The sequence below is a fragment of the Rhinichthys klamathensis genome, unplaced genomic scaffold (assembly GCF_029890125.1).
Source record: "Rhinichthys klamathensis goyatoka isolate OS25496 unplaced genomic scaffold, OSU_Roscu_1.1 h1tg000133l_1, whole genome shotgun sequence".
Classification (NCBI taxonomy): Eukaryota; Metazoa; Chordata; class Actinopteri; order Cypriniformes; family Leuciscidae; genus Rhinichthys; species Rhinichthys klamathensis.
In genome coordinates, this window is record NW_026606668.1 from 2331887 (window position 1) to 2358603 (window position 26717).

Here is a 26717-nt window from a genome sequence, read left to right on the forward strand (position 1 = left end):
GTGTTCCGAAGATTAAGGGAAGTTTTACAGGTTTGGAACGACATGAGGTTGAGTAATTAATGACGGAATTTTCATTTTTGGATAAACTATTCCTTTAACATTAGTTAATGCATTAGTTAACATGAACTAAAGATGAACAACACCTGTATACAGCATTAGTTAATCTTTAATAATGTTAACTTGTGCATAGACTAATGCATCTTTACATTAAATGCTTAAATTGTTCACATTTGTTAATGCATTAGTGCATGAACTAACAATGAACAACAACTCTGTCTTTACGAGATGAATTAATCTTGGTTTATGTTAATTTCTACTTTTAGATTTCTTAACATTCAAGATGCATGCTACTTAAAGCATTATTTACCACGAACTAACAATGAACAACACTTATGCGCAAGGCACAGCACTTTATTAAAGTTACTTAAAAGCAATGAAGCACTTTTGTGAAGCTCACTGATAAAGTAGAAGCCATTTGAACATCAGTTAATGTGTTTTTAATGTTTCTAGGCTCTTTACTAACATGAAGTATTTACTATGCATTTTTGTAAACCTTATTATCAATTTTGAGAGCCATTTGGCTGGGGTGTTACCAAGATGATGGTCACAAAGTGGGCCGACTTGCCTAAAAAAGGGACTTTGACAAAGCTAAAAGGCTGTTTAGCATTCTACTGCAAAGCGTCAAGAAGCATGTGAGCATTAATCACTGTGACTGACCGACTTACTGACTGATCACTCAATTAACTGATTAGCTGATAAATGAATAAATGCAGATTAATGATTTTCTGGTGTGGCTTCATGGGTATACTGATCAAGCCGACTGAACAAGTAACAGCACAGCAGAATAAAAGACTGGCTGACTGATGGATGGATGGATGGTTGACTGACCTGTGGTTTAAGCAGGGGTAAGCGGATGTGAGCGAGAAGAACAGGAAGCTGTGATTGACGGGTGGGCGCATCATGGCGGACCCAGCTGAGCAGGGCTGTTACCACGGTTTCCTCTTCTGGAACATTCATGTCATCAGAAGCTAAAAGCTTCTCTACCTCACATGCAGGCAAGAGCAGAAACTCCTGATGCCTCATGACCTCCATGAAGTGCTCCTAGGGAGAGAGATAGAGAGAGAGAGGGAGAAAGAGATTATCTAAATTGGTTGATGGAACCAAGGATGTGGTTGTCACAAAGTAGAGCATCACAGAATGTGTGAGTGTGACTAATGGCCTTTCAGCATAGCAACGTACAAAATACAAAGTGAATGAGCACTCTCCTATAAGTCGATTTGACAGATACCATCTACCAAGAGAATAAATGGAAATACAAAATTGAATGGTGGATCAGTGGCACGTGATGTTTAGATCAGGTTCGGGATTGTAGATGTTTAGTCACAGCAAAAAAAAAGTGTTTGCAGTGCAGCCCTGTACAATAACTCAATCAAAATTCTAGACACGTGACACGGGCTATATGATGTGTATAGATAAAAACACACATATAATATATATACATAACAAATATACATTAAAAATATTCAGCAAAGATGCAGTAATAGCATTTATAATGTTACATATTGCTATAAATGCTCATTTCTGTTCTTTTTATCAAAACAAAAACAAACAATAAAAGTGTCATGGTTTCCACTAAAATATTAAGCAGCACAACTCTTTTTAACATTGATAATAAATGTTTCTTGAGCATCAAATCGGCATATTAGAATGATTTCTGAAGGATTATGTGACACTGAAAACTGGAGTAATGATGCTGAAAATTCACCTTTGCCATCTCATAAATACATCACATTAAAATAAATTAAAATAGAAAACCATTTTAAATTGCAATAATTTTCACAATATTACTGTTTTACTTCTTTTGCTTTAACTGCAGCCTTGGTGAGCACAAACAACCTCTCTCTTTCACACACACGTTGTTGTTTTCATGTTTTATGGACATAATGATGTTTTACTCTACAAACTGTATATTCTATCCCCTTACACTAACCCTACACCTAAACCTACCAATCACAGAAAACTCTCTCTGCATTTTTTCACATTTTCAAAAATCATCACTTAGTATGATTTATAAGCTGTTCTCCTCATGGGGACCAAAACATGTCCCCACAAGGACAGGGATTTCAGATATTGCCATCTTTGTGGGCATTTTGTCCCCATAACATAGGATTTACCAGACCACACACACACACACACAGTCACACACACTAAAATGTTTATCTATTGTTAATAATCATAACATTTAATCCAAGCTATTATTGATGTTTTTACCAACTTTATATGACACAGGTATTGTATATTTGTATATATGTGACGTGTATATGTTACTAGCAATTACACAGCACAGACTAGAAGTTATCAACTGGTTTTGCTTAAGGACCCAGACTTTTCAAGTACATTCTCTTCCCTTTTAAAAGCTGATAATATTTATTTTGCTATATTTACAATGCACAATTATATTGTTATTATTTGCATTTTAGTATTCGAATTTGACATAGATTTCCCTGTTTTTCCTGTAGAACAGACCTGCTACCCATCCTGGACATCCCTGCTATTACAAACTGGACAAGAGAACTGGACATATCTTCGCATTGTTGGGGAATGGGGGGATGAAATAAAAACAAGGGAAGGAAAGCCAGATAGGAAACAGAGGCACTGATGGAAAATGGAAAACAAGTTTTCACTGCAGTCTCCATGACAACCCCCCCTGTTGTGAACTGTGGGCGGGCTATTATGGGTTATATTTTCTTGAATGAGTTTCCCTCAGGAGCAGTGAAACATCAAACGCTGAGCGGAAAATTTGCGAAGAGGAACAGTAGCATGTCCAATTAAACACACTCGCCTCGTTCAGGGAACTTTTTCGGCACCAGTGCTTCCACGCCTGTTAAAATGGGCTCAATTGCTCACTCATAAACCCACAAAAACGGGCACAGACAGCCAGATGGACATAGACACCTATAGATGAATACAAATACACACACTCACTGAGGCAGCCGCCCACATAGATGCAATACAGAACGCTGAAGGACGAACAAAAAAAATACACAGCGTGTCTGTAACTTTAAGCATATCATATGCTGTTGCGTGCACGCGCTCGATAGTGTCTTCTAATTCACTTCCAAGTTTTAACTCGGTGAACTGCGGATGATAAATCCTTCAGTATGCATTTGGTTGGAAGGCGCACAAACAAAGAAGAATGAAAGAAAAGTGATAAAAGATGAAAAATGAGGCTGAATGAGAGGGGTGCTTATTAAAGATAAAAAAAAACCAAGAGGTTTAGAATCAAATTTCCAGGAGCAGGAACTCCTTTTGACTTTGCCAGTATATCTTTTGCACTAATTAAGTGAGTGTGTAACTCTTCTCAATGTGTGTGTGCTCACCATTGTGTAGTTGTGTGCCACCTTATGCAGGTCCAGGCAGCCCTGAGCATCTGCAAAGGACCGAATGCCCAGACAGTTGGAGGGATGGAGTTGTTTCATTAGATAACTGCAGCAGGCCTGAACCACCGCAGACAGCTGCAGAAGACATGAAGCCGACAACAAACTCTCTATAGTGTCCTCTCTCAACTCCAAACGCCCTGTAGAAAGAAAGACTGAGATTAGGTGTGCAAATCTGTTAATGAGTGCTTATTGGTTTATTTATTTAGTAAGTAAACTATCATTCAAAGGTGTGGAGTTTTTTGTTTTTTTTTTTAAGAATTTAATTCTTTATTTAGCAAGGACACATTCATTTGATCAAAAGTGACAGAATATCTTTGTAACATAAATAGCTTTATTATTTCAAACACTATTTCATTATTTGCTCTTGTTTTGAACATTGGTGATAAGAAATGTTTCGTGAGCACCAAATCACCATTTGTATGATACAGAAAGGTTTCTGAAGGATATTATGACACTGAAGACTGGAAATTCAGCCTTGCCATCACAGGAATAAATTACATTTTAAAATATATTCCAATAGAAAACAGTTATTTTGAATTGTAATAATATGTCACAATATTACTATTTTTACTGTAATTTTCATCAAATAAATGCAGCCTTGGTGAGCATAAAATCTTACTTTTAAACAGTGGTGTAATCAACTTAAAATGTATAATTAATGACAATAAATCATTAATATTTTAATAACTGTTAAATGTAATCTTTAAAAGATTTCAAAATGAATATCAGTCCTTCAGACTTTTAAATGCAAAACATTACACCGTTATAATTAAAAGTATTTTATTTTTAGTCCATTTCTGTTTTGTTTTTGCAACAATTTTTGCAATTTTTGATTTATCTGTAGGCTATCAGCTAAAATTTTAATGTGCATATGTGCATGTGCAAACATCTCTTCCAGATAAACACAAACCTGTATAAGCGTACTGTACCAAGACCCATAATGCATCTGGGTCCACACCCTCCATTTTGATCTCGTCTTGCTTTGCCTCTCGGACATCACTGGTGAACATGGCCGCAAAGTAATCAGACACTGATGAGAGAACCAGTCTAAGAGAGAAAGACAGAGAGAGAAACTGAGATGACACTATACTGTATCTCACTGAGTGCCGACATGTTGTACATGCTCTTGTTTTTTCACAGCATACATTTCATAGCTCGTGGCCTGATTGGAGGTAGCTCGCCAAAATATACTTTTCATCAGAGTGAGCTAATATAATCTGCGTCCCAATTCAGAGAGTTTATCCTTCGAAGGCCGCATTCAAAGGCTGATTGCGTCACCGCGACACCCATGAAGGCTGTCCCAATTTGAAGGCTCCTTCAAATGCGGCCTCAAAATGAGTCCTTCATTTCCCGGGCAATGAAGGATACAACAGATGGGTCCTTCGTGGCCTAGCCTACCACAGAATTTTGGGGTTTGGGGTTTCAACTTACTCAAATAACAATTGATAGAAATGTAAAAATAAGAAAGCAGTTATAATGTCTTACTAAGATGCAATTTTATATAGTTTATACTCTTTATTATTTACAGAAATGGACCACGCACGGTGAACATATTTAGACAGGTTGTGAAGTGAACCAGTTGAATATTGAATATCAGAAAAGTTCAGTGAAAACGCTTGTCAACGACAGCTGTCACAGTTGCTAGGCGACAAGAACAATCCTCCATAGGCTAGACCGTCCCATTTACCAAAGCTCGGTCCAAATTTCTCTGCCTTCGAAGGCGTGACGAAGGCGTCCTTCAAAGGACGCAGCCTCTGAATTAGGAATGTCTCACCCCCTCCAATGTAAATCAAGTATTTATTTGACATATCGGCATTAAGGTTATTTTTTATTTATTTATGAACATGTAATTACAATATAACCGAATAACCACCAACAATTAAAAGTTTCAGTCAAGCACATCCTCACGCTTTTACAGCTACAAGGCAGTATTAGCTAGAAAACCTTGTTTGCATCAGGATGAGTAAAGATAGCATTAAAGCAAAGAAAAGGGGGAAAAAAAACATTATTTTCATGAGGTTTTTTTTACAAATGTAGGCAAGTATTACCGTTTCATATTTTAATCATCATTAAAACCGTATCTGATTATTGCGATCTGAAAAACTCACAGTATAACCTTGAAGTTTTGTCCCAAGAAGTTGCTAGATTTGTCACTAGGCGTTTTCTTGGAAAAAAAGTCACTAAAGGGGTCTGAAAAGAGTTGACTACACTGGGGGAAACAGCTCTGTTTCTGCTGTTCCATAAGCACCACCTGCCAGAGAGTGGATTTACATTTTCATTCAGCCAGTCTGTCTTTTTTTTTTCTGACCAATGCAAAAATCGGACCAAATTTGTATTTTTGTAGGTGGAAAATTAGCTAATGTGCATTCTAAAAATCTCAACACTTCAGATAATAAGGTAGCCTATGTAGAAATGTTTATGTTTATGAATTGTTTATGGTGCAGATAAAATGCCTATAATTTATCATTTTGACTCATCCATTTCATAAAAATAATTTAAAGGCTGAACTGTGAGGTTCTTTGTCAAAACTTTATTTGAACATGCAGTACATGTTAGTAGATAACACGTTATGTTGTAAGGCACCCGTATGTTAATATTGTAATGTTTATTCAACCTAAAAGTGCATAGCGCTGCTAATTGTATTTGTTGTTTGTTGGTTTTCGACATTAAAACTTGGTGAAATGATTTCAGTATGTAGTATCAGTACTTTTTGAACATTTCCAGCACATTCTAACAATATGTTTAAACCGTGATCATTTTAGTCACTTTAATCGTATATGAAATTTTCATACCGTTTCATCTCTAGTTATGATGCACTATAATAACAACTTTATTAACAACTACAGTATAATATGCAAATATGCAAAGTACTGTTTTCCATAATGAACTGTATTCTGTGATTCTGTTCTTTTCTCTAACATTAAAAGGTGACGTCTATAACTCTTTCAGGTGTATATCAGTTTGGATTGTTGTTAGTTTGAGAGTAATGACTCAGTATTGTATAAAATGAGTAGCTCTCAGCCACTTTCATTTTTAAAAAGTGAAATAAGTTTGGAGACCCCTGGAATAGACACTTGTGTGCTGTATGTTACAGCATGATAAAAAAGAGGGGGTAAAATAGACAGAAATGAGAAACAGAGAGAGAGTGAGAGAGAGAGATTACTGTAAGAGACAGGATTTGAGGATCTGTTAACTGAAGCATGGTAAAATGAGGATTTCCTATTCAAATCCAGCTCTGCAGACAAAGATAGATATTCACATGCACACACACTCAGTCAAAGCTTGCGGCTTTAAATCTATTAGACTCATAGCCAAAATGCTAATTACTATATCAAAGAACTGAGAGTGTGTGCATGCTTGTATTACAGCTTGAAAGGAAGGCAAACTCTGTGAGGTTTGTTTTTGTTTGCTTTACGTATTAAATTACTAAGCAATTTTATTGTTCTGCTTGCATGAATGCTGGTTGTTTAATAAGATTAATACATATTTGATGAGTCATTTCCATTATATACACATCAAACCAGATTACCAACTGACAACCACTAAACTTTATAAATGCGACATCAACACTTAACTAGAAATGAATAAAAGATGATTATCACAGAACACCACTGATATAATCTAGGGCTGCCCTCGACTAAAGTAGTAGTCGTTCATTTAAACGATTAGTCGACTAATCGCGCGTTTATATTAATAGGCCATAAATCATAATAACGAGCCTATAATTGCCTATATATTACATAGCCTAATCAGCGCTCGAACGCACGCATAAAGCTTGCCACAGCGCACCGACAAACGTAATGATTATGAGTGTGTCGTGAAAAAAAACGAAGGAGACTGTCTAAACATTTTAATAATTTTGATAATGTTTCCTGTGTTTTTGGCTGCAGAGATTAAGTCGATGCTGACACGTCATCTCCGTAGTAGCTTGTGGACGCGCTTAGCTGCCTATATGCACGTTTCATATACAGATCATGCATACGGTCACGGTAACCAAACAGTTGTTGGGCACCATTGACTTCCATAGTATTTTTTTTCCTACTATGGAAGTCAACGGGGACCAGAAACTCTTTAGTTACCCATATTATTCAAAATATCTTCTTTTGTGTTCAAAAGAGGAAAGAAATCCATACAGGTTTGGAACAACATGAGGGTATGTAAATAATGACAGAATGTTCATCTTTGGGTGAACTATCCCTTTAATTACACACCCTCATGTCATTCCAACCCCGTAAGACTTTCGTTCATCTTCGGGAAACAAATGAAGATCTTTTTGATGAAATCTGAGAGCTTTATTTCCCTCCATTGACAGCTACTGTACGCAGCTACCACTTTGACGCATCAAAAAGTTCATAAAGAGATCCATAATCCATATAAATTGAGCGGTTTAGTCCAAATATTCTGAAGAGACTCGATCGTTTTATATGTGGAACAGACTGAATTTACTATAGGCTTTTATTTCACATATAAACATTCATAAACCCATACATCAGTTATGATAAACAGAAGCTCAGCAGTTCGCTTTACGTGAGAGAACCAATGAGATACATTCTCGTGTGTTACTGTTACGTAACTGCTCAGAGACAAGACGTTGAGATCCAAATGCAGCTTTATTAGGGTTAATCCAGACACGTAATCCAGGAAACAGGCAATGGTCGAAACACAGGTGAGCAGTCCAAACGAACAAACAAAACAGGCAGAGGTCAGAGGCAAAAGAGTAGCCTAATCCAAGGAACAGGCAAGAAATCCAAAAACCAAGAGACATAAAACCAGGGAAAACGCTCGGAAATGCAGTGCAACAACATACAAAACTTCGCAGTGAGTGAATGCGTGAACAAGGTTGAAATAGGCTGAGACTAACAGGGTAATGAGACACAGGTGAATGCAATCAGTGATGAGGAGTCCGGGCAGTGAGTTATGGAAAATGTAGTTTGTGAGGGAGTGATAATAGTCTGTGCGGAGTGACCTCTGGTGTCTCTCAAGGGCACTCCAGCTGGTGACCGTTACAGTTACGCATCATGTTTGAGCTTCTGCAGGAACCAATGTGGTCTGTTCTCGCGAGTCAAGCAGGTTCAGTTGAGATTCTGTTTATGTTCACTGATCAATGTTTATCTGTGAATAAAAGACTAAATTAAATCTGTTCATCATATAAAGAGATCGTGTCTCTTCAGAAAATTTAGACTAAACCGCTCAATTCATTTGGATTAGTTTTACGATCTCTTTATGAACTTTTTGAAGCGTCAAAGTGGTAGTTATGTAGATTTTCAGTGGAGGGACAGAAAGCTCTCAGATTTTTAAAAAAAAGGTCTTCATTTGTTCCGAAGATGAACGAAAGTCTAACGGAACGACATGAGGGCGAGTAATTATTGATTGATTCATTTTCATTTTTGGGTGAACTATCCCTTAAAGTTGTGTAAGTGAAGTGAAGTAATCCTGAAAGATTATTGTGAAACATATTTGGTTTCATCAAACATTTTTGAATAATTATTGGAGGGATTAGAATGTTATTACTAAGTTACCTGCATTTAAAAATAACGTTTTCAATTTGGAAAGGGATTTTGTTCCCGATCTCAGTTTTGTGAGGATTTTTATTTGTTATCGTTTTCCTGTCATTTCTAATTGCCATTAGAAATATTCATTATTTTACTAGTTTCCTTTCCAATTAATATTAATGAAATAAGCCATCATCATGTTGTAATGTCACAAAAAGGCCCTGCCCACAACCCGATCTCAGGAGAAAATGTAACTTTACAAGTAGGCAATTTTGTATAAATGTATCTTATCTTAGTTTGTATGGAAACATACATAAAAAAGTAAGCATGATGGTCCACACATAAAACTAATATTCAGTGAGGCATATTCAGATTGTACGAAAACGTATGTATGAGATCATACGAATTGATATGAATTAGGGCTGCACAAGTTTGAAGAACTCGTTAAATAATGTGATATTCGATATGCAATACGATAATGCTTTAAGTGTGTGAAATAAATTTCAATTATATTTAAAAACTGAAAATTGTATTACCAACACATTTTCACATTATTTTTGTTAATAATTGTTCTACTGTAGCATTACATAAAAAGTGTCATTTTAACATCAATGTAAACCAGTATCTATGTCGACCTAAAACCTAGACTTTTCTGTAATCTTTTGGAGTATTAATAATATCATGCAGTTATCGCAAGCCATTGCAATATGCATACCACAATATGTACATTTGCGATATTTCGATATATCGTGCAGCCATAATATGAATTCATCGAAAGTAAAATAGTTGCCTGGAGAGGGTGTTGCGCCTCACACTTCAAAACTTGCTCCTGCACCACTTTAAGCAAGTACAGTACATGCAAACGCAGAGATATGGAAACACATGACGCTGGTAATGGTGAATACTCATGCAAGAATTATGATGAAAGAAAAGTAGAGGTGAGAGAATAAAAGAGAAAGAAAGGGAACACAAATGAGGCTTCAGGAGTGAAAGAGCCTGTGAGACTCATTTAGCAGCAGGAGTAACACTCGGCATTTGCCCTCTGACACTTTCCTTCACTCTCTCTTATGTTCTTTTCTCACTGAGCAGACTGCTTTTAAACCTTTCACTTTACACACACTATTCTAGCGGTTCTCTGCTGGTTTTGCTCATATTAGAGTGTCACTGGATAACCGATTCAGCTTTTTTGAATGCTCTTTCTCATAGCAGCCTGAAAGTCTGTGTGCTAAAGCAAGATTTTAGGCAAGTATTTTAGGTTGCAGATGGCGTTCTAGTTAGAAAAAGTACAAAGGCTATTCACTATATGAGTGTGCATCTGCGCATCATTATAAATAAAACACCAGCAAAATCTTCCAGCTGCCTGAGGCAGCCTTGCAATCAGCAGAACTATGCCATCAACAAACATGGAAACGACACAAAGAAGAGGGTAAAATAATGAAGGAGACATGGGATGAACAGATTAGAGAAGATTAGAGTGATGGAATGCCAAGGTGCTGCTATTTAAGGGTGATTCTTCAATTAGAGGAATTTTTCTGTCCCTTTCTATTATTTTGAAGTAGAGCTGTCAATAGTTAACTTGTTAACACGTGTAATTAATACATTTTAAAGCTACAGTATTAATGCATTTATTCAATTTGACAATAATGGCTACATTTGCTTTGTGTGTTTTCCAAAAACTGTGGGGATTGGAACTGACGCACACAAGTCCCTATAGCAAAGCATGCATTTAACAGTAAATGATAGAGACAGACCATCAATATGGGTAATTTATTTATAAATCAATAACAAATGGGACGTTTAACAGAGCCATTTGCAATCTTTGTATGGTGGAATTGAATCATCAACAAAGTTCCTCCCACGAGTGAAATACTGTCATGCATTGAGATGTTAATGTGAAAATTAAGTCTATTTTTTTTTAAAGTTGTTTTATTATTGAATTACAGCACATGTGCATTAAATTATGTGATTGCATTTCCTGCTGTTCTGATGCAGATTGAGAAATACAGAATCTGCCATTTTCAGTACGAGCAAAAAAAATTTTATTGCAGAATCTAATTATTATATATAGGCCTATTATTTGGTTTAGTTTTGAGTCTATTGCATTATGTTAACAAAAAAAAAAAAAACTAAAAAAAAAAAAAAAGATAAGATAACATTAATATCTTTTGTCTCTATAATTACTTTTTCATAAATCTGCCAATCTGAAAATGTGCCAGAAAATGTTTGAGGATCATGCAATTTACTGTAATAATTTTATATTATGATTTTAGAGTAAGTTTATTGGGTGTAATTACCGTATCTAAACCCGTGAGTTTTAATAACTTTGATGCAGGAACAAAAATGTCCTTTTTACCAGTTCAGAATTAACTGACAGCTAGCTAACTTGTTGTGTTATTACTGTAAATACAACGTTTTAACCTAAAAACTGAAGCATTTCCATTAAGATAACAATATAAAAATACATATGAAATAAAAAAAAATCTTTGGGTGTGCATAATTTGTCTATGGAGGACAGATCTTTGATGTACTTGATGCACTGAAATGACATACTTAAAAAAATTACAAACTCTCTAAGCTGGATTTAGACCCTAAGAAACTAAGCTGGATAAACATTTTGGAAAAATGCAAAAACAGCATGAGTGGAAATTTGTGGAATGGGGGGGGGGGGGGGGGGGGGGTGGAGAATACAACAACTGTGTCTGAATCAGTCCATTTTATTTCACTTTAATAACAGTTAACAGTATAAAATATTCATTTCTCACATGCAACAAAAGGCAAAAAAATATATCTTGTAATATAACTTTTGTAATCTATGTTTTGTACGTTCACAATACATTACACAAATACACACACAGATTTTATTTTATTTCTGTAATTGAAAGCAACAATAAATTCAGAGTCATTTGCATTTGTACTCTGCACTGAAAATATATGTAAATGCATTTTTAATAACTTTTGATACTTTTATTCCACAACATTGATTAACAAATACGTTTATTGGGTCAACACACACACACAGAGTAAGAATAGATGCTGTTTGTGCCTGAGATTGCGTCTCAAACCAGCCCCAGTCCACCTCTCCATAAATCTAGAAACTCTCAGGCCCTGTTTGCATCTGGTATTAAGATGCGTTTTGGTCGATTGGATCACAAGTAGACAAGGGAGACACATTCCTGTTTACACCTGGTGTTTTATTCTGTCTCTTTTGTCCACTTCCAACCACTTCTGCCCTGATTTCTTCGAGTGTGACATGAACGTTTACACTACGAACGCAATCTGGTCTTAATGCATTTTTGTCTACCTCTGGAAGTGGTCAAAAGTGGACAAGCTCAAAAGATTTTAGAGTCTGTTTACACCTGTATTTAGCGTCGTCTACTTATGATCCGAGCGACCAAAACTCATCTTAATACCAGGTGTAAACAGGGCCTCACATGATAAATGGTTTTTGAACACCTGTCTCTCCCTATCAGCATCACAGGGGAATCTCACTTGTCATTGTCAAAGTCCAAAGTCTCGTGAATAATATCGAGATCTGATGTATGTGTTCAGTGCAGTCTATCTCTGAAACATGAATGTCACAACCACATGACATCCTCTCAATGTTGATTTCAAACCAAGAAGATGAAAATAGTCCCAAAAAAAAGAACTCTTAAAATAAACCTTTCCCCTTAAAATTATATAATTGTTGTAAGATCTTAAAAAGAATATATTATGTAAAGTTAATTTATGTTTTTGGTCCAAGAAACATTGACTAACATTATAAAGAGAGACCCTTTATGATTTGGTCGAATCCCGGCCAACATTTACATCCTCATTTTCATGTACTCTAATATTTGCAAACACAATCCAGTGAGCAGACAAAGACAATGCAGTTTACAAAAGAGAAGACACACATCCATTTAACTGCCTGTTAAACTGATCTTGCTTTGAGTTTTGAAAATGTCGATTATTTTCATTTTGGTTTTCAATTTAGTTAGGTAGTTTAAATTGGGCATAAATAGTGTTTTTAAGTATAATTTTAGTTTACATATGTTGTAATCATACCTTATTCCGTCTCTATAACAGACACTCCGCATTATCAAAAGCCATTATCAAAAGTCCAAAGTTTTATTTGTCAAATTCAGAAACTGCAATACTTGCTGACAATGAAATGTGCTATAAATGTGCCACTGCTGCAACATTCAGCAGTAAAATGTAACTACCATCACTCATCTCCAGCATCTCCAGGGCATTTGTGATTCAGCAGCATGAACTGGATCCACTCAGATCTTGTGTCAGAGGCCCAACATTGGAGAAAAACTTGTCATTGGACTAAAGTTTGTGCGGTTTGGTTTGAGGTCATTTGGTTCAACATTTGGTTTGGTTGTATGAATATTTGAATCATGTGTACAGTTTTTTTGTTACCTGTGAGCCGGTATTCTGCGGTCTCCGGCGAGAAGGACGACATCACAGAGTTTCCTGGTCCTCAGGTAGGCCTCCATGCGTCTGAAGGTGTGTTCAGCATGACTGTGTGCCTGGAAATGTTCATCTGACACACACGGCTCCATCGACGCACATGAGGACAAAGTCGCACTGCTGTTAGACGTCCTGAAAACACATATGCACTGTGTTAATCTGAGTCAATCAGAATCCGACTTAATGAAATGATGAGTATGTGTTCGTTATAGTATTTGTTTACATTCCTTTTATTGAGTATTATTAATAAAATATGTTTCATATATTGTAAACAAGGAATTCACCAAATTCTCCATCTTGCTGACTGATTAAAACATAAAAATAAAAGTATATAAAATAATAACTTATTCATATATTAAAATGAAACTTCACAGCATGCCAATACAAATTTGAGTTCTTTTTTTTGCATCTATGGTGCTTGAGTGGTTTAATAGCACTTGAAGGAATCATAGTGTGATCATACACAGTAGCCCAGGCAAAAGATGACAGAAAAAAAACGAATGCTATGCGTTAACTGCGTTAAATGTATTTAACGCGTTAAACTGAAAAAAAATTATCACAAAATGAATCCGTAATTTTGACAGCCCTAATTAAAATATTCAAATTTTAAACAGGGTTATTATCGTTAAATAAAACAAAACTATTAAAACATTTCTGTTAATTGAAATAAAGCTGAAATAAAATTAAATATTAATATCAATCAAAATAAGAAACGTTGCCTTTTCAACAAACTGAAATAATTTTAAGTTAAACGACTAAAATTAAATGAAAACTAAAACTAACTAAAACTTAAACTAATTATATATATAATATAATGACAAAAAAATGACAAAAGCACATAACGAAATTACTAAAAAATAAACTAAAATTAACATGAAGGCTAAACATATTCAAATAAAAGTTCATTCAAAATATCAATAAAAGTATAATAAAAATATTAAAAATATTAAAATCAATATTTAAACTGGAAATCTAAAATATTGATTGGTCATTTTTGTAATTATTTTATATTATATTTTATAATGTAATGACTTTACAGCAGAAATCCCAGAAATATCTAACATTATAATAATTTTACACTATAGGGGGCCTTTGAGTAAAAGTTTGAGAACCTTTACAAAAATATTTGAGGACCCCCAAGTCTACCACAAAGTACCAGCCTCCCTGCCAAGTCCTACCACAATTCGAACACTAACTTATGCTTAATTGGTCAACAAAATAACAAATTTCATTTTACATTTAAAAATCTAAATCATTTTAAATGGAGGCAAGCTTTTCTTGCAAAATTAGTGCTACACACGCTTAAAATTACACACTCATGCACACGATCAATGGATGGATAAATATAGAGGGCTTTAGAGAGCTGTTAGTAATTAGCTTTGATGATGAAGCTGCCATGAAATACACAAAGCAATTTAGCCGGTTCCCAAACGGCTGTCGTCTCTACTGCCTCTCGCTCTCTCCATTTAATCACTCGCTTCCTGTCATTCTTGTCTCTCTCCATCTCTGCAGATTGCCTTGCAATCCTCATTTCCCATGTTCACACTTATTTTCTCTCCTAATGTTGCTCTTGTGAACACATCTCTATAGTAAAAATTCTGTCCACATTTAAGGCCGCTGAGCTTCTGACTCATCCAAGATCCTTGATAATGAATAGTTCTTGCTGTAATTAATCACAATAGCCAGCAAGTGAGCCTGAGGAGAAGACGATAGTAAACTCTAACAGCTCGTTATTTTCAATGAATCACAAGTTAACAGGCTAACACGTTCAAGCACTGAAATGCAAGTCATTTTCGGTCATATCCATTACTGAGAACCAGACCTTCAGGTTTGTGAGACTGATATATCAGCTAAATCGTTTTAATAACCAGATGTGTGCTCATGTTACAGGTGAAATTAAGTTCTGGATACAGATCCAAAACAGACGTATGTTGTAATAAAATATATACACTACAGAAAATAGTATTAGTTATTGTTTAACATACTTAGAATAAAACAGGCCCATTTGTAAGATTGAAGGATTTATCAGTTTGGAAGAAAAGCTGTGTGTGGGTGACATGTTAGAACCATAATTCAACTTTTTGTTTGTTTGTGATTGTGATTGACATGGTAAAATGGTGATTATTTGTGAAATGCATTGGTATAATGACACAAGTTTAAACCATTTCTAGAGTCTTGGTCATGCTATTGGAAAATATCGGTCCAGGGAAGAGCAGCGTGTCACAGTGATGATCTCTGGGGTTTCAATTTTATCAGCAGCAGAAGATAACAGCATTCAGACTACAACCTTTTATAAGCCAAGACCTCTCAGCCTCACAGATCATAATCAAATGGAAAATCTATTTCATTCAAGCAGAAAGTTCAAAACACAGCTCATTCACACACACACAGCTTTCAATCACACCATTTGGAAAGAAGACAGATGGGGAAATGATGAGAGAGAGTGTGAGTATATTTGAGCTCTCAGCTCCAAATCTCTAAACGCAATTAAAGACTTGCAGTCAGACGAGAGTCAAAACCTAGTCTATCAAGACTAGGTAAAGATTGAGAGAGATGAGGAAGAAAAATTCATAGAGAAGAAGAGTCTTCATTGAGATTTGAGATTTTCTATATGGCAGAGGGCCAGAAGTTTAGATAATTCTTAAAATTTGTCTCTTAAATGGTTTCAGAAAATCTGGAACATGGTGATCAAGTTGTATGGACTAATTTTATGGTGCTTTTAGCCCTTTTTGTTCCAGATCACTTCCGTTGTATGGACAAAAGCGGTGTTGTAGTCGAGACCAGCTCATTTAAGTCCAGGTCGAGACCTGATTCAATCGGAGTCAAGACCAAGACCAAAAAAGGGTAAAGTCAAGACAAGTCACAATTCAGACTGTATATGCTTTCCTTTGCAGCTGATGAAGCCAGGTTTCGGGTCAGTGTCACGCTTTGGTCCAGAGACATAATAGTACAGAAGAACAGATTATACATGTGCAAGACGGCACAAACCACAAAAAAGTTCAGCAGTGTTGTAGTTCTCGAGAATTAGTGCGGATGATTCATGTTAATCAAGCAGTTCGAAAAAAAAAAGTTCAATCCACTGATTTACAATATGAACCACATGACGACCTGAGCATGAAATAACATTTTGTTTTAGTTAATCAGTTCCTTTGGAGAGGTAAATATAGAGTCCAAAACAAGACGAAAGCTAAGGATGCACAATATATCGGCCACCAAATCGGCCGATATATGTTCATTTGTAATGTGGCTGATTATAATTGGTCAGATCGCCTGTCAATCAAACTCCCTGCGAAGGGTCAATTGTGTGCTTGGGACATGGATTTTAATGGTGAGACTTTTGTTTTTGTAATCAGGCTCTCATATAAAGAATTATTGGTATCGGCCAAAATTTTCACATCGGTGCATCCCTAACGAAAACCATATAAATAGTATTAATTAGACTCATTTTCAAGACCGGTCTCAAGTACTACAACACTGGACGAGAGCAGTAACAGTATTCTTTAAAATCCTATGTAATTAACCCTTTGATGCACAACATGGGTCTAAATAGACCCGACTGAGTTTTAATTTTCTATATCTTTGCAAGAAATTAATTTCATCATTCAGTATTCCAGGTATTCCTCAATTAACTTGTTTTTGATCATCACAAATCCTTATTTTTATTTTTACTTTCTTACTTTTTGAATAAAAATAGTTTTTGTATCACAACCCTTCTAATGCGCAACATGGGTCTAAAAAGACCCGTATTCATTTCCTATGTTATTTCAGTGATGGCTGAGTGTTTTCTTTGCTGAATCTTTAAAATATATGTATTTTATCATTTGTTATTCCATGTATTCATTAAATATCTTGTTTTTGATTTCCACAAATCATTATGTTTATGTTTCCTTTCTTACTTTATAAACAAACACAGTTTTTGTATTTCTACATCAATTTTACATACATGGGTCTAAAATGACCCGTATTCATTTCCTATGTTATTTCAGTCATGGCTGAGTGTTTTCTTTGCTGAATCTTTAAAATATATGTATTTTATCATTTGTTATTCCATGTATTCATTAAATATCTTGTTTTTGATTTCCACAAATCATTATGTTTATGTTTCCTTTCTTACTTTATAAACAAACACAGTTTTTGTATTTCTACATCAATTTTACATACATGGGTCTAAAATGACCCGTATTCATTTCCTATGTTATTTCAGTCATGGCTGAGTGTTTCTTTGCTGAATCTTTAAAATATATGCATTTTATCATTTGTTATTCCAGATATTCATTAAATATTGATATTTATGTTTTCTTTCTTACTTTATATACAAACAGAGTTTTTGTATTTCTACATACATTTTACATACATGGGTCAAAAATGACCCATATAGAAACCTTTGATATTTGCACATATTTGCAAGTAGGAACATATTTACTGCATAAATACTATTACTATGGTATTATTACATAATACTATTCACCTGCCACACATTTCACAATTCAACACTGCTGCTTTTGTATATTTGATGCAAGTCTTATTTTATTTTAACCACAGAAAATATTTGATATTTTGTAAAAGATAACTGGACATAATATTTGAATATTAGGCTATGGTTACTTGACCACGAAATCCTAGTGAGAAATTACTTGTGAGAAAGAGAAACATATCCAATACTATTAGCTAGCTAGCTGTCGACATATTCTATTCTAGCTAGCTAATGTTAGCTACACTAAAAAAAGATGGGTTTTTAAAGGGGAACTCAGCAACTCTAGCTATTTCTTCGCTGATTTTCACTTTTGTTGTCGCATGTTTTCTCAACGAGCTCCCCCTACAGCTGTGGGATGTATATTTCACAACAATGTTGTAAAAAAACTCACTTGCGGCCCCTCCTCCCCCTTTCTACCGCTGCTCATGAGCATTTGTTATTATCGGAGCCGGCCAACTTTATCGTGTGGAGCTATACCGAGGTGGGTAATACATCATACACATTGAGGGCGGCGTGTGTGTTTATGTCGAATTGCCATAAAGCATTTTGTGTTTCTCGCTCGTTCTCGCTTCTCACAAGACTTCCTGTTTCCAACTTACTGGGACGTTAGTCCCCATGTTGCAAGGTTGGTTTTCCGCCTAGGAACGTTGGGGGGAGCAGGGAAAGTCACCATTTTCACCAGAACAATTATTAAACCATCCAAATGATTGCTAAACGGTTTCATTAAGTTGAAATAGTTGCCAAATGCCCCTTTAAAGCTTATTTACATGTAATAGGCCTAAAAGTTCTATTAAGAACCGTATAGTCTTGAATAAGCCATTATGCTGAAATGGTTCGATGTGTTAAGAGTTTAGGGTCCTTTTTTCCCCGCCTTTTGATTTTAAAATCTGTAACTGTCAAAGCCACCTGAAATAACATAGGAAATGAATACAGTCATTTTAGACCCGTGTATGTAAAATTGATGTAGAAATAAAAACTGTGTTTGTTTATAAAGTAAGAAAGAAAAAATAAACATAATGATTTGTGGAAATCAAAAACAAGATGTTTAATCAATACCTGGAATAACAAATGATAAAATACATATATTTTAAAGATTCAGCAAAGAAACACTAAGCCATGATTGAAATAACATAGGAAATGAATACGGGTCATTTTAGACCCATGTATGTAAAATTGATGTAGAAATACAAAAACTGTGTTTGTTTATAAAGTAAGAAAGGAAACATAAACATAATGATTTGTGGAAGTCAAAAACAAGATATTTAATCAATACCTGGAATAACAAATGATAAAATGCATATATTTTAAAGATTCAGCAAAGAAACATTCAGCCATGACTGAAATAACACAGGAAATGAATACGGGTCTTTTTAGACCCATGTTGCGCATTAGAAGGGGTATCCATAGCTTGCGCATCAAAGGGTTAAGCCATGTGGGTTTGAATTTTTATGTTTAGGTTAACTGTTCCTTTAAGACACGGATTATGAAAGTAAGAGAAGCAGACAGGAAGAAGAGTGCAGATGCCGAGACGAACTGCAGAGATTCTCTCTCTTAAGTGCTTTAGAACTGTAAGTTATGGGTAGCAGGTTTTCACCCTCTGGCTTTTCTCAATGCCAAAATTATTTAGTCTCAAATGAAAACAGAGACTAGAGGCAACATTAACCATACACAAATACACTTACAGCAAACACACAGGCAAACTAACAATCCTCCAAACACGACCTACCTAAGTAAACATCACACACACCCCGCATGAGCGCAAACACACAGGAGAGAGGCAGCAAGTTATCTCAAAAAGCCAGATAAACACCTGCCAGCTCCTGAACATCCCCAGTGGACACTCGTCCATTCATATTTGCACTCTTTTTCTTACTCCCTTTTCACAGAACATTCTCCTTATTTCCTGTCTTTCTCCTCTGTTCTTTCTGTCAAACATTGGGGTGTAACAGTAACTGAAAGTATAGTGCAACTAACATACTATAGCTACATTCTAGAGCATGACAGTATCCACAATAATGATTTTTCAGTAATAAGCTTCTTTTTCTAACAAATAAAAGTGTGAAAACGCTACACTGCTATTTTGATATCACATTGTTAGAACACGCAGCACTGCCAACAAAACTAAAGCAATAATTAAACAAGCATTTCTAAACTTTCCTCCCTCTTATACGTCATTGGACGGCGTGATTTTTTCTCTCCAAAACAGTTCAGAGGAAATTACGCCCTGCAGCCAATTTTCATTGGTTAAGGATACAGTGACGGGTAGGTTTAGGGGTGTTTGGTGTGGGCAATCAGTACAGTTATTGACATGACCAGTTAAATCTCTAGAATCAGCTGCAGGGTGGGATTTACGCTGAACTGTTATAAGTATAGCATTTAGCTTGGAAATGTACAATTTCAAAGCAGCTTCTCCAACACTGTTGGATACACTGCTGTCTTTCGCTCTTTACTGTGAACTTCATATTCTAACTTTCAGAATTCCCTCTCTTGCCCCTTTGGCTCTTTTCCCTAATCACTAAATTTTTTCAGTCTATGCTATTGTTAGTTTCCATTCGACTACAAGCAGAAGGCTCTCTCTCTCTACAACTCCATCTCCTCATTTTATGAGTATTCTGCTCTATTTTTTAACCCTCATGCTGTCAAAAGATCTGACATTCAGTCCTTCAAAATGAAAAGTTAAAATATGCATATTCATGTCTGATCACTTCAGTTGAGGGTAAAGAGAAGTGAGGTGGTTTCCAAGCTATAATGAGCTCCATTGATATCTGCTGTCATTTCAGAATGGATTTGAGCTGGGATTTCGACACCATTTGGAGATCTGGATCAGATGTAAGCCTCTGTAGGCCAATTCAGAAGGGAATGAGGGAATATATCAGATAGAGAGGGGGGGAAAGAGATTTTACATTTTAGAAAATTCTGGTGAACATTAATTATGTAGCATATCAAACAGCATCTTACAAGACTCTGAGTCTTATTCTACAAATGGATACACATAACCACACATTCATATATTGACGACTTGTGCAGCTGAGGAGTCATGCACATAGAAAGCCATAAAAAAGGAGAAGGAAAAGGGTGAAAAAATAGGAACAGGAAAGAGATGGAGGAAATGGAACTGAAAGGGGAAAATGGTGTTATGTGGGAAATTAAAGACAAGCAGTCCAAAATATCAATTCAACACTTCCAAACCAGCAAACAAGAAACAAGTTTTAACCTGCCTGATAGAGCAGATATAAAAATAATCTTTATAAATTCTTCTGGGGACATTCTGCTCTTGTTCACTTTATCCATAAACCCAGAAGCTCTTTTCTAGCTCTCACAAGAAACTTTTTAAAGAAAACACTGTTTTCAGGGTTCGAATTGATGGAGGAATAAGGAGTCCAGGACTACCCATTTGAGTTAAAGGAATCTGGTAAATGATTGCCCCTGACATAACATTTGATTGTTTTTCATGTATTCAATTTTTCATCAGAGAACTGCAAGTTCTAGACATGCCTAAGTGTGAAGCATTTTGTGTTACGAAGATGACTGAACATCTTAAATGGTTAGGAACGACACGAGGCTGAGTAAATGATGACAGAACAGCCTAATTTATTAGGTAATAACGTTTTACTTTTTTTTTAATTTTATAATACGAAAAAATTAATTTTGAACACCATTTGATCACTGAAAGTTCTCCCAGGCTTTACTCATCCCTCTAGACATAAAAAACATTGCCTATACTATAAATTGAAGATCAAAATAAAACCCATCTTTCTCTAATCCCAGACAAAAAAATTGAGGATTTAACCACAAAATAAAGGATTCCTCCCACACTCTCCATTGCTCTATAATTGACTGTAGAGTAAAATCTACGTATGTCCACATAAATGGAAGTGTGAGCCGGAGGCAAAGAGAAAGGGAGAGCCCTGGTTTGAATGTTCAACGGATATCAGATGCTTTGCCCCACTATCTCAAGATCGTAATTGCAGTTTTCAGTCGGCTAGACGGTTTTCTTCATCTTCATCTGTCTCTCTATCCCTCTCTCACTTTCCTGTAAGTCATAAACAGCCCAAGGGCCTGGAGTCATACTTGAATTCCCAAATAGTCACTACTTATTTGTGCTTCTACTATAACAAACCTTGTGTTTGAAAGAACAAAGATGTGGCAGTCAAAGGCAAATGCATATCTGGTTTGTGAACACTATGATGAGGGCCATTTTCACTAAAGTACATTTGGAGGATGGGGAAAAAAAGAAGAAGAAAAAAAAAATCACAGACTACACTTACATGTGCAGTGTGCACCAATAATGTGATTATTTCCGACTTAAGATGTTTACATGACACGGGCAAACCTATTCTGATTATTCGCTAAGAATTATGGTTAATTTTACCGCCATTATTCACATACCCCACTGCACAAGTGATGAACTCACATACAGGTGTGTTACTGGCCATTGTTTTAGTCTATTTACATCAAATTCAAAACGCATATTGGCAAAACTTTTGTTAGCCTTTTTCAGTGACACACCTACATGTCTTCCTTTCAATGTTTTTTGACCAACGCTGCATTATATTCATGTCACACAACATTGTCAACATAAGCTCACTTTCTTTAGCAACCCAAAAATGTGATGCATTATATTTACTGCCATGTTTATGAATCTGCGGATGACAACGTCAGACGCACATGCACACTTTGATCAGAGTGGAACAAATGCAATTTAAGTGTTTACCTACTGTTTTTTGTCATTAAATTTGGCATACGCCACATATTTTACACAGATTAATGTTTGCCTTACTGAAAAATCCAGCACTACTGCTCACTAGAATAAGGCTTTTTTTTCTATGCTGGAACTAGCATGGGATGCTGATTGATGGTTTGCTGGTCACCAGCATAGGAAACAGGAGTGGTGGACCGGCTACCAGTTCAATTTTGCTTTAGAACAGCATGACTATGCTGGTCCACCAACTAGACCAGTGCCAACACTATACCAGCTCTAACCAGCATAAACCAGCCTGGAGCAACGGGGAATTCATGTTGGTTTATGTTTGGCTAGATTTCTGGATAGATTTTTTAATTGATTATGAGCTTAATCCCATCAATTTGATCGAAGTATTGTTTTTTTACATGGTAAAGTTCAATTCCAATATTGCCTAAATCTTATTATAATTGCATAATGATGGTGCATGTAATTGTGTGCATCTGTATCCATCTGTCATTTGAGGTAAATAGCAAGGTAGTGAGAGACAGTTCTCACAGTTTTCAGATTCAGTCTCTTACATGTGTGTCTGTGTGGTTATCTCTTCCTAGTATGAACTGTAAGGAGCAGCAGCAATAGGTTCAATCTACCGTCTCCAAGGTGATGAGTGACTAAGTGCCTTTCAGAGCTATACCACACTGACAGACCCACATCCTTTGCTCTCTCATATAAAAAAAACTCTAGTAAACATCCACTCACACAGGCTAGTACCAGAGTATGAAGTCCACAGTACAATCAAACAAGGAAAAAAGCTGATGGCACATATTTATAGGTCATTATTAAGAGACCACCACAGAATGAATCGTCGAACCCAAGAATGGGTATCAGATCAGGAAGACAGACACCCTTGTAAAGCATATACAGTACATTCTGCAATCCCATAAGCCATAAAGCATTGTAACGCCTAACATACTGTAGAACTGAAGTCTATTTTCATCTTTTGAACTCTCGCATAAAAGATTCACAGCTGTTCATCACACTAAGGATCTGTGAGGGAACATTAAGCACAATTTATGTACACATCACTTTCTTACTGAAACAAAAGTGTTTAATGGACGTTACATCATATTCGCTCTACTACACGCAAGAGAGCTAATGCATCAAAGGTGAGATAACAGCTTTTCATGTCACAAAAGGAGTATATATTTCAAATCTTTCTCTCACATCGATAGTTCACCAAACAATGAAAATTCTGTCATTATTTGTGAAACCTCGTGTTGTTCCAAGGCTTACTTTTTTCTGTGGAACAACAAATGAAGAAATTGTCTTTTTCATGAAATAAAACAAAATAATGATGACTGATTCTTGTAGATGTCAAGCTTCATAATGGACGCAAAAATTTATCAAATATCATAGTGGTCCAACAAGTCATGTATTATATTTCAAGCCTTCTGAGGCCATACAGTAGTGATTGTGTGAGAAACACATTCCGACAAACCTGACATCCGCCCTAGTCTACTCTTGTATGAAGCAATCATAAGAGATATGGATGTCTAATTATTGAATAAATTATGTGTTTCAGTCTAACCTTTTCAATGAATCGGTTGATCTAATTCACAAAACTGCTCTGGGCTGCATTCCTCTAAATCATTGTGAGCTAAGTTAATCATAGAGGCCAGTGATGCCAAGTCTGCAGTTTTCCCACGAAATTGGGCTACTTTTAAGTTGTTGCTTGTTGGGTTAATTTTTTTTCCCCCGTGGGTTGATTTCTACCCCCGTATGTAAGATTGTGGCTCTCCAACTCCCCCAAAACATCCCCGTACAAATTCAGTGGAGAATGTGGCCGCCCGACGGAGAAAATCGCATTGGGCTATATTTCGGGCTACTTTGACTGGCCATTGGGCTACTTTTGTTGCAAAGACCTGACAACTAGTAAAGAGACAATTGGTGGCAATGGTTCTACAATCTAATTAATCTTACAATTTTCGGAATCGCAGCCCAGGGCAGCATTTCCCAAAAGCACTGTACGCATATTGGTGGCATTGATTTCTATGATTTAGGCTTACAATACTTTTGGGAAACAGCCCTAAATGATTCATTCATGCTTCAAACTGATTGAGTGTATTTAGCTCACTGACTCGATCTGCTCGTAGATGTTAATAACTCACAAGACAGATGATTAGCAGTGAATTACAACTTAAATGTGGGTCGTTACTCACAAAATTACTGTATGGCTTCTCAAGGCCTTGAATATAGTACATAACAGTTATAATTTTATGGTCCTATTATCCTTTTTGAGATTTGACACCAGTCACTTATTCATTGTCATTGCATGAAAAAGATACATCAGGACATTCTTCAAAAATAATATTTTTTGATCTGCAGAGGAAACAAAGTCTTATAGGTTTGGGACAACACAATGGTGAGTAAATGATGACAAAATTGGCATTGTTAAGTGAAGTAACACCACACCCAACACAAAACAGCCATGGAGAACACTTTCGATAAGACATTTGCCAAAATCTATTAAATATATGACTGCTGTTGTTATTCAACCTCCTAAACAAGAGGTGGGGTGCGGTTCTTCTCTTAACTGGTCAAGATTTATTTTTTTTCTCATTTTAAATGTTCCTGCAGTGTGAACATTAATTTTAATAAATACAAATATTCAATGCAATGTCTCAGTTAATATGAGGTCATAAAAGCGTCATGCTTAACGATTTCTAAATTATGATTTCACCGCAGATTCCCAAAAAAAGATTTCATATCAACTGCCCATATGCATTAAATACTCAACATCATCATGACATTAAGGTGTGAATGCATTTTCTTTTCACCAACACCAACTATGTTCAGCACAATTGACACAGTACAGCCTAATATAAATAAAATCCACAAATACACTTTACACAAAAAGTACGCACTAAAAGAAAATTCCAAAGATCTCATATTTAGGGAAAAATAAATGCAAGCACGTTTTACTGTCTGTAAAATGTTTTTGACAACCAGTTAATTATTTGAATATATCATATGCATACAGAGAAAGTGTGAGGAAACAAAAAGGAGGGCTCGTGGTAACAGTTTAATCTTAATAGAGAACAGCTGGCGATGCATCTGTTGTGAAGTGGTACCAGTTCGGTACAAGCGCCCTGCTGTGCTCGACTGGAACCACACCAGTAATACTTCCCATACCTGCACGAGCTGGAGTCAGACTCCACGTTATTATTGTTCTCCTCGTCTCCAGGGCCAGGGGCGTCTGATACACGCGTGGACTGCTGCTTCTGCTGCTTCTGCGGCTTCAGCTGCTGCTGCTTTTGTTGTTGCTGGAGCGGCTCCAGGCTCTCGCTGGAGCGCGAGTGAGCCGGGAAGACCCAAGGCGCCGGCGGGGTGCTCCGGCACTCCTGCTGGCTCATGGACCGAGGACACGCGGAGGCATTAACCACCACTGCTGCCGCTGAGTGCCCGCTGTTTGGACCAGAATCCGCAAACTTTCGATTGTTGTTGATGTTGGAGGAAGAGTTGCCGTTACTCGGACTGGCACCGGCAGCGGCGTTGGGGCTATTGCAGCCGCCGAGGGAGGGCTGATCACCGCCGGATGAGGTCCCCCGGTTGCTACCACCGCTGCTGCTGCTGAAGAGATCTCCCGGAGGTTGGTTACCGGGAGAAGGAGGAGATACAGGGTGGCCGAACCATCGCCAGCGGATGCGCAAGATCTGTTTCACGTCAAAGTCTTTCCTGGGATTCGACATGCCCGAGACTCCGGTAACAGGAGACGCGGTGAAGGAAAAACGAGCCTCGTGATCCGTGATTGTCTTGGTAACGGAGCACGCGAGCGCTGCTGGCGAAGATCACGGAGGCGACGAGTAGAGTGAGACTGAGACTGAGTACGGAGGGCAAGGAAAATACACACCTCTCTCGCGCGCGCGCGCGCGCTCTCTCACTCTCGCGGAAGAGTCAAGCACGTAATTTGTGCGGTAAAACCTCTCTTCACTTTTCAATGACCTACGTAGGCTACATCAATAGAAAGAAAAAATATATAATCTGTCAGCCAAATGTCAATTCAATGAACCTTATTGGCATGACTATTTCATTGGCAGCGTGCTGATGAATTCAGAAAATGATATTTTTGGAGTCTATATTAAAGATGTTTTGGAGAATCAATAGACTTAAAGGTG

At 36.5% G+C, this 26717-nt stretch overlaps 1 protein-coding gene across 1 annotated transcript in view; it reads right to left on the reverse strand.

Moving 5' to 3' along the window:
* klhl5 (kelch-like family member 5) overlaps positions 1 to 26431 on the reverse strand; it is a 58893-nt gene extending 32462 nt beyond the window's left edge. The window contains exons 1-5 of the mRNA XM_056256816.1: positions 25735 to 26431; positions 13337 to 13519; positions 4351 to 4487; positions 3381 to 3577; positions 889 to 1101 (exon numbers count right to left, since the gene is read on the reverse strand). Coding sequence (XP_056112791.1) covers positions 889 to 1101; positions 3381 to 3577; positions 4351 to 4487; positions 13337 to 13519; positions 25735 to 26291 — 1287 coding nt within the window. The 5' untranslated portion in view covers positions 26292 to 26431. The remainder of the gene's footprint in view (positions 1 to 888; positions 1102 to 3380; positions 3578 to 4350; positions 4488 to 13336; positions 13520 to 25734) is intronic.
* Positions 26432 to 26717: the final 286 nt, after the last annotated feature.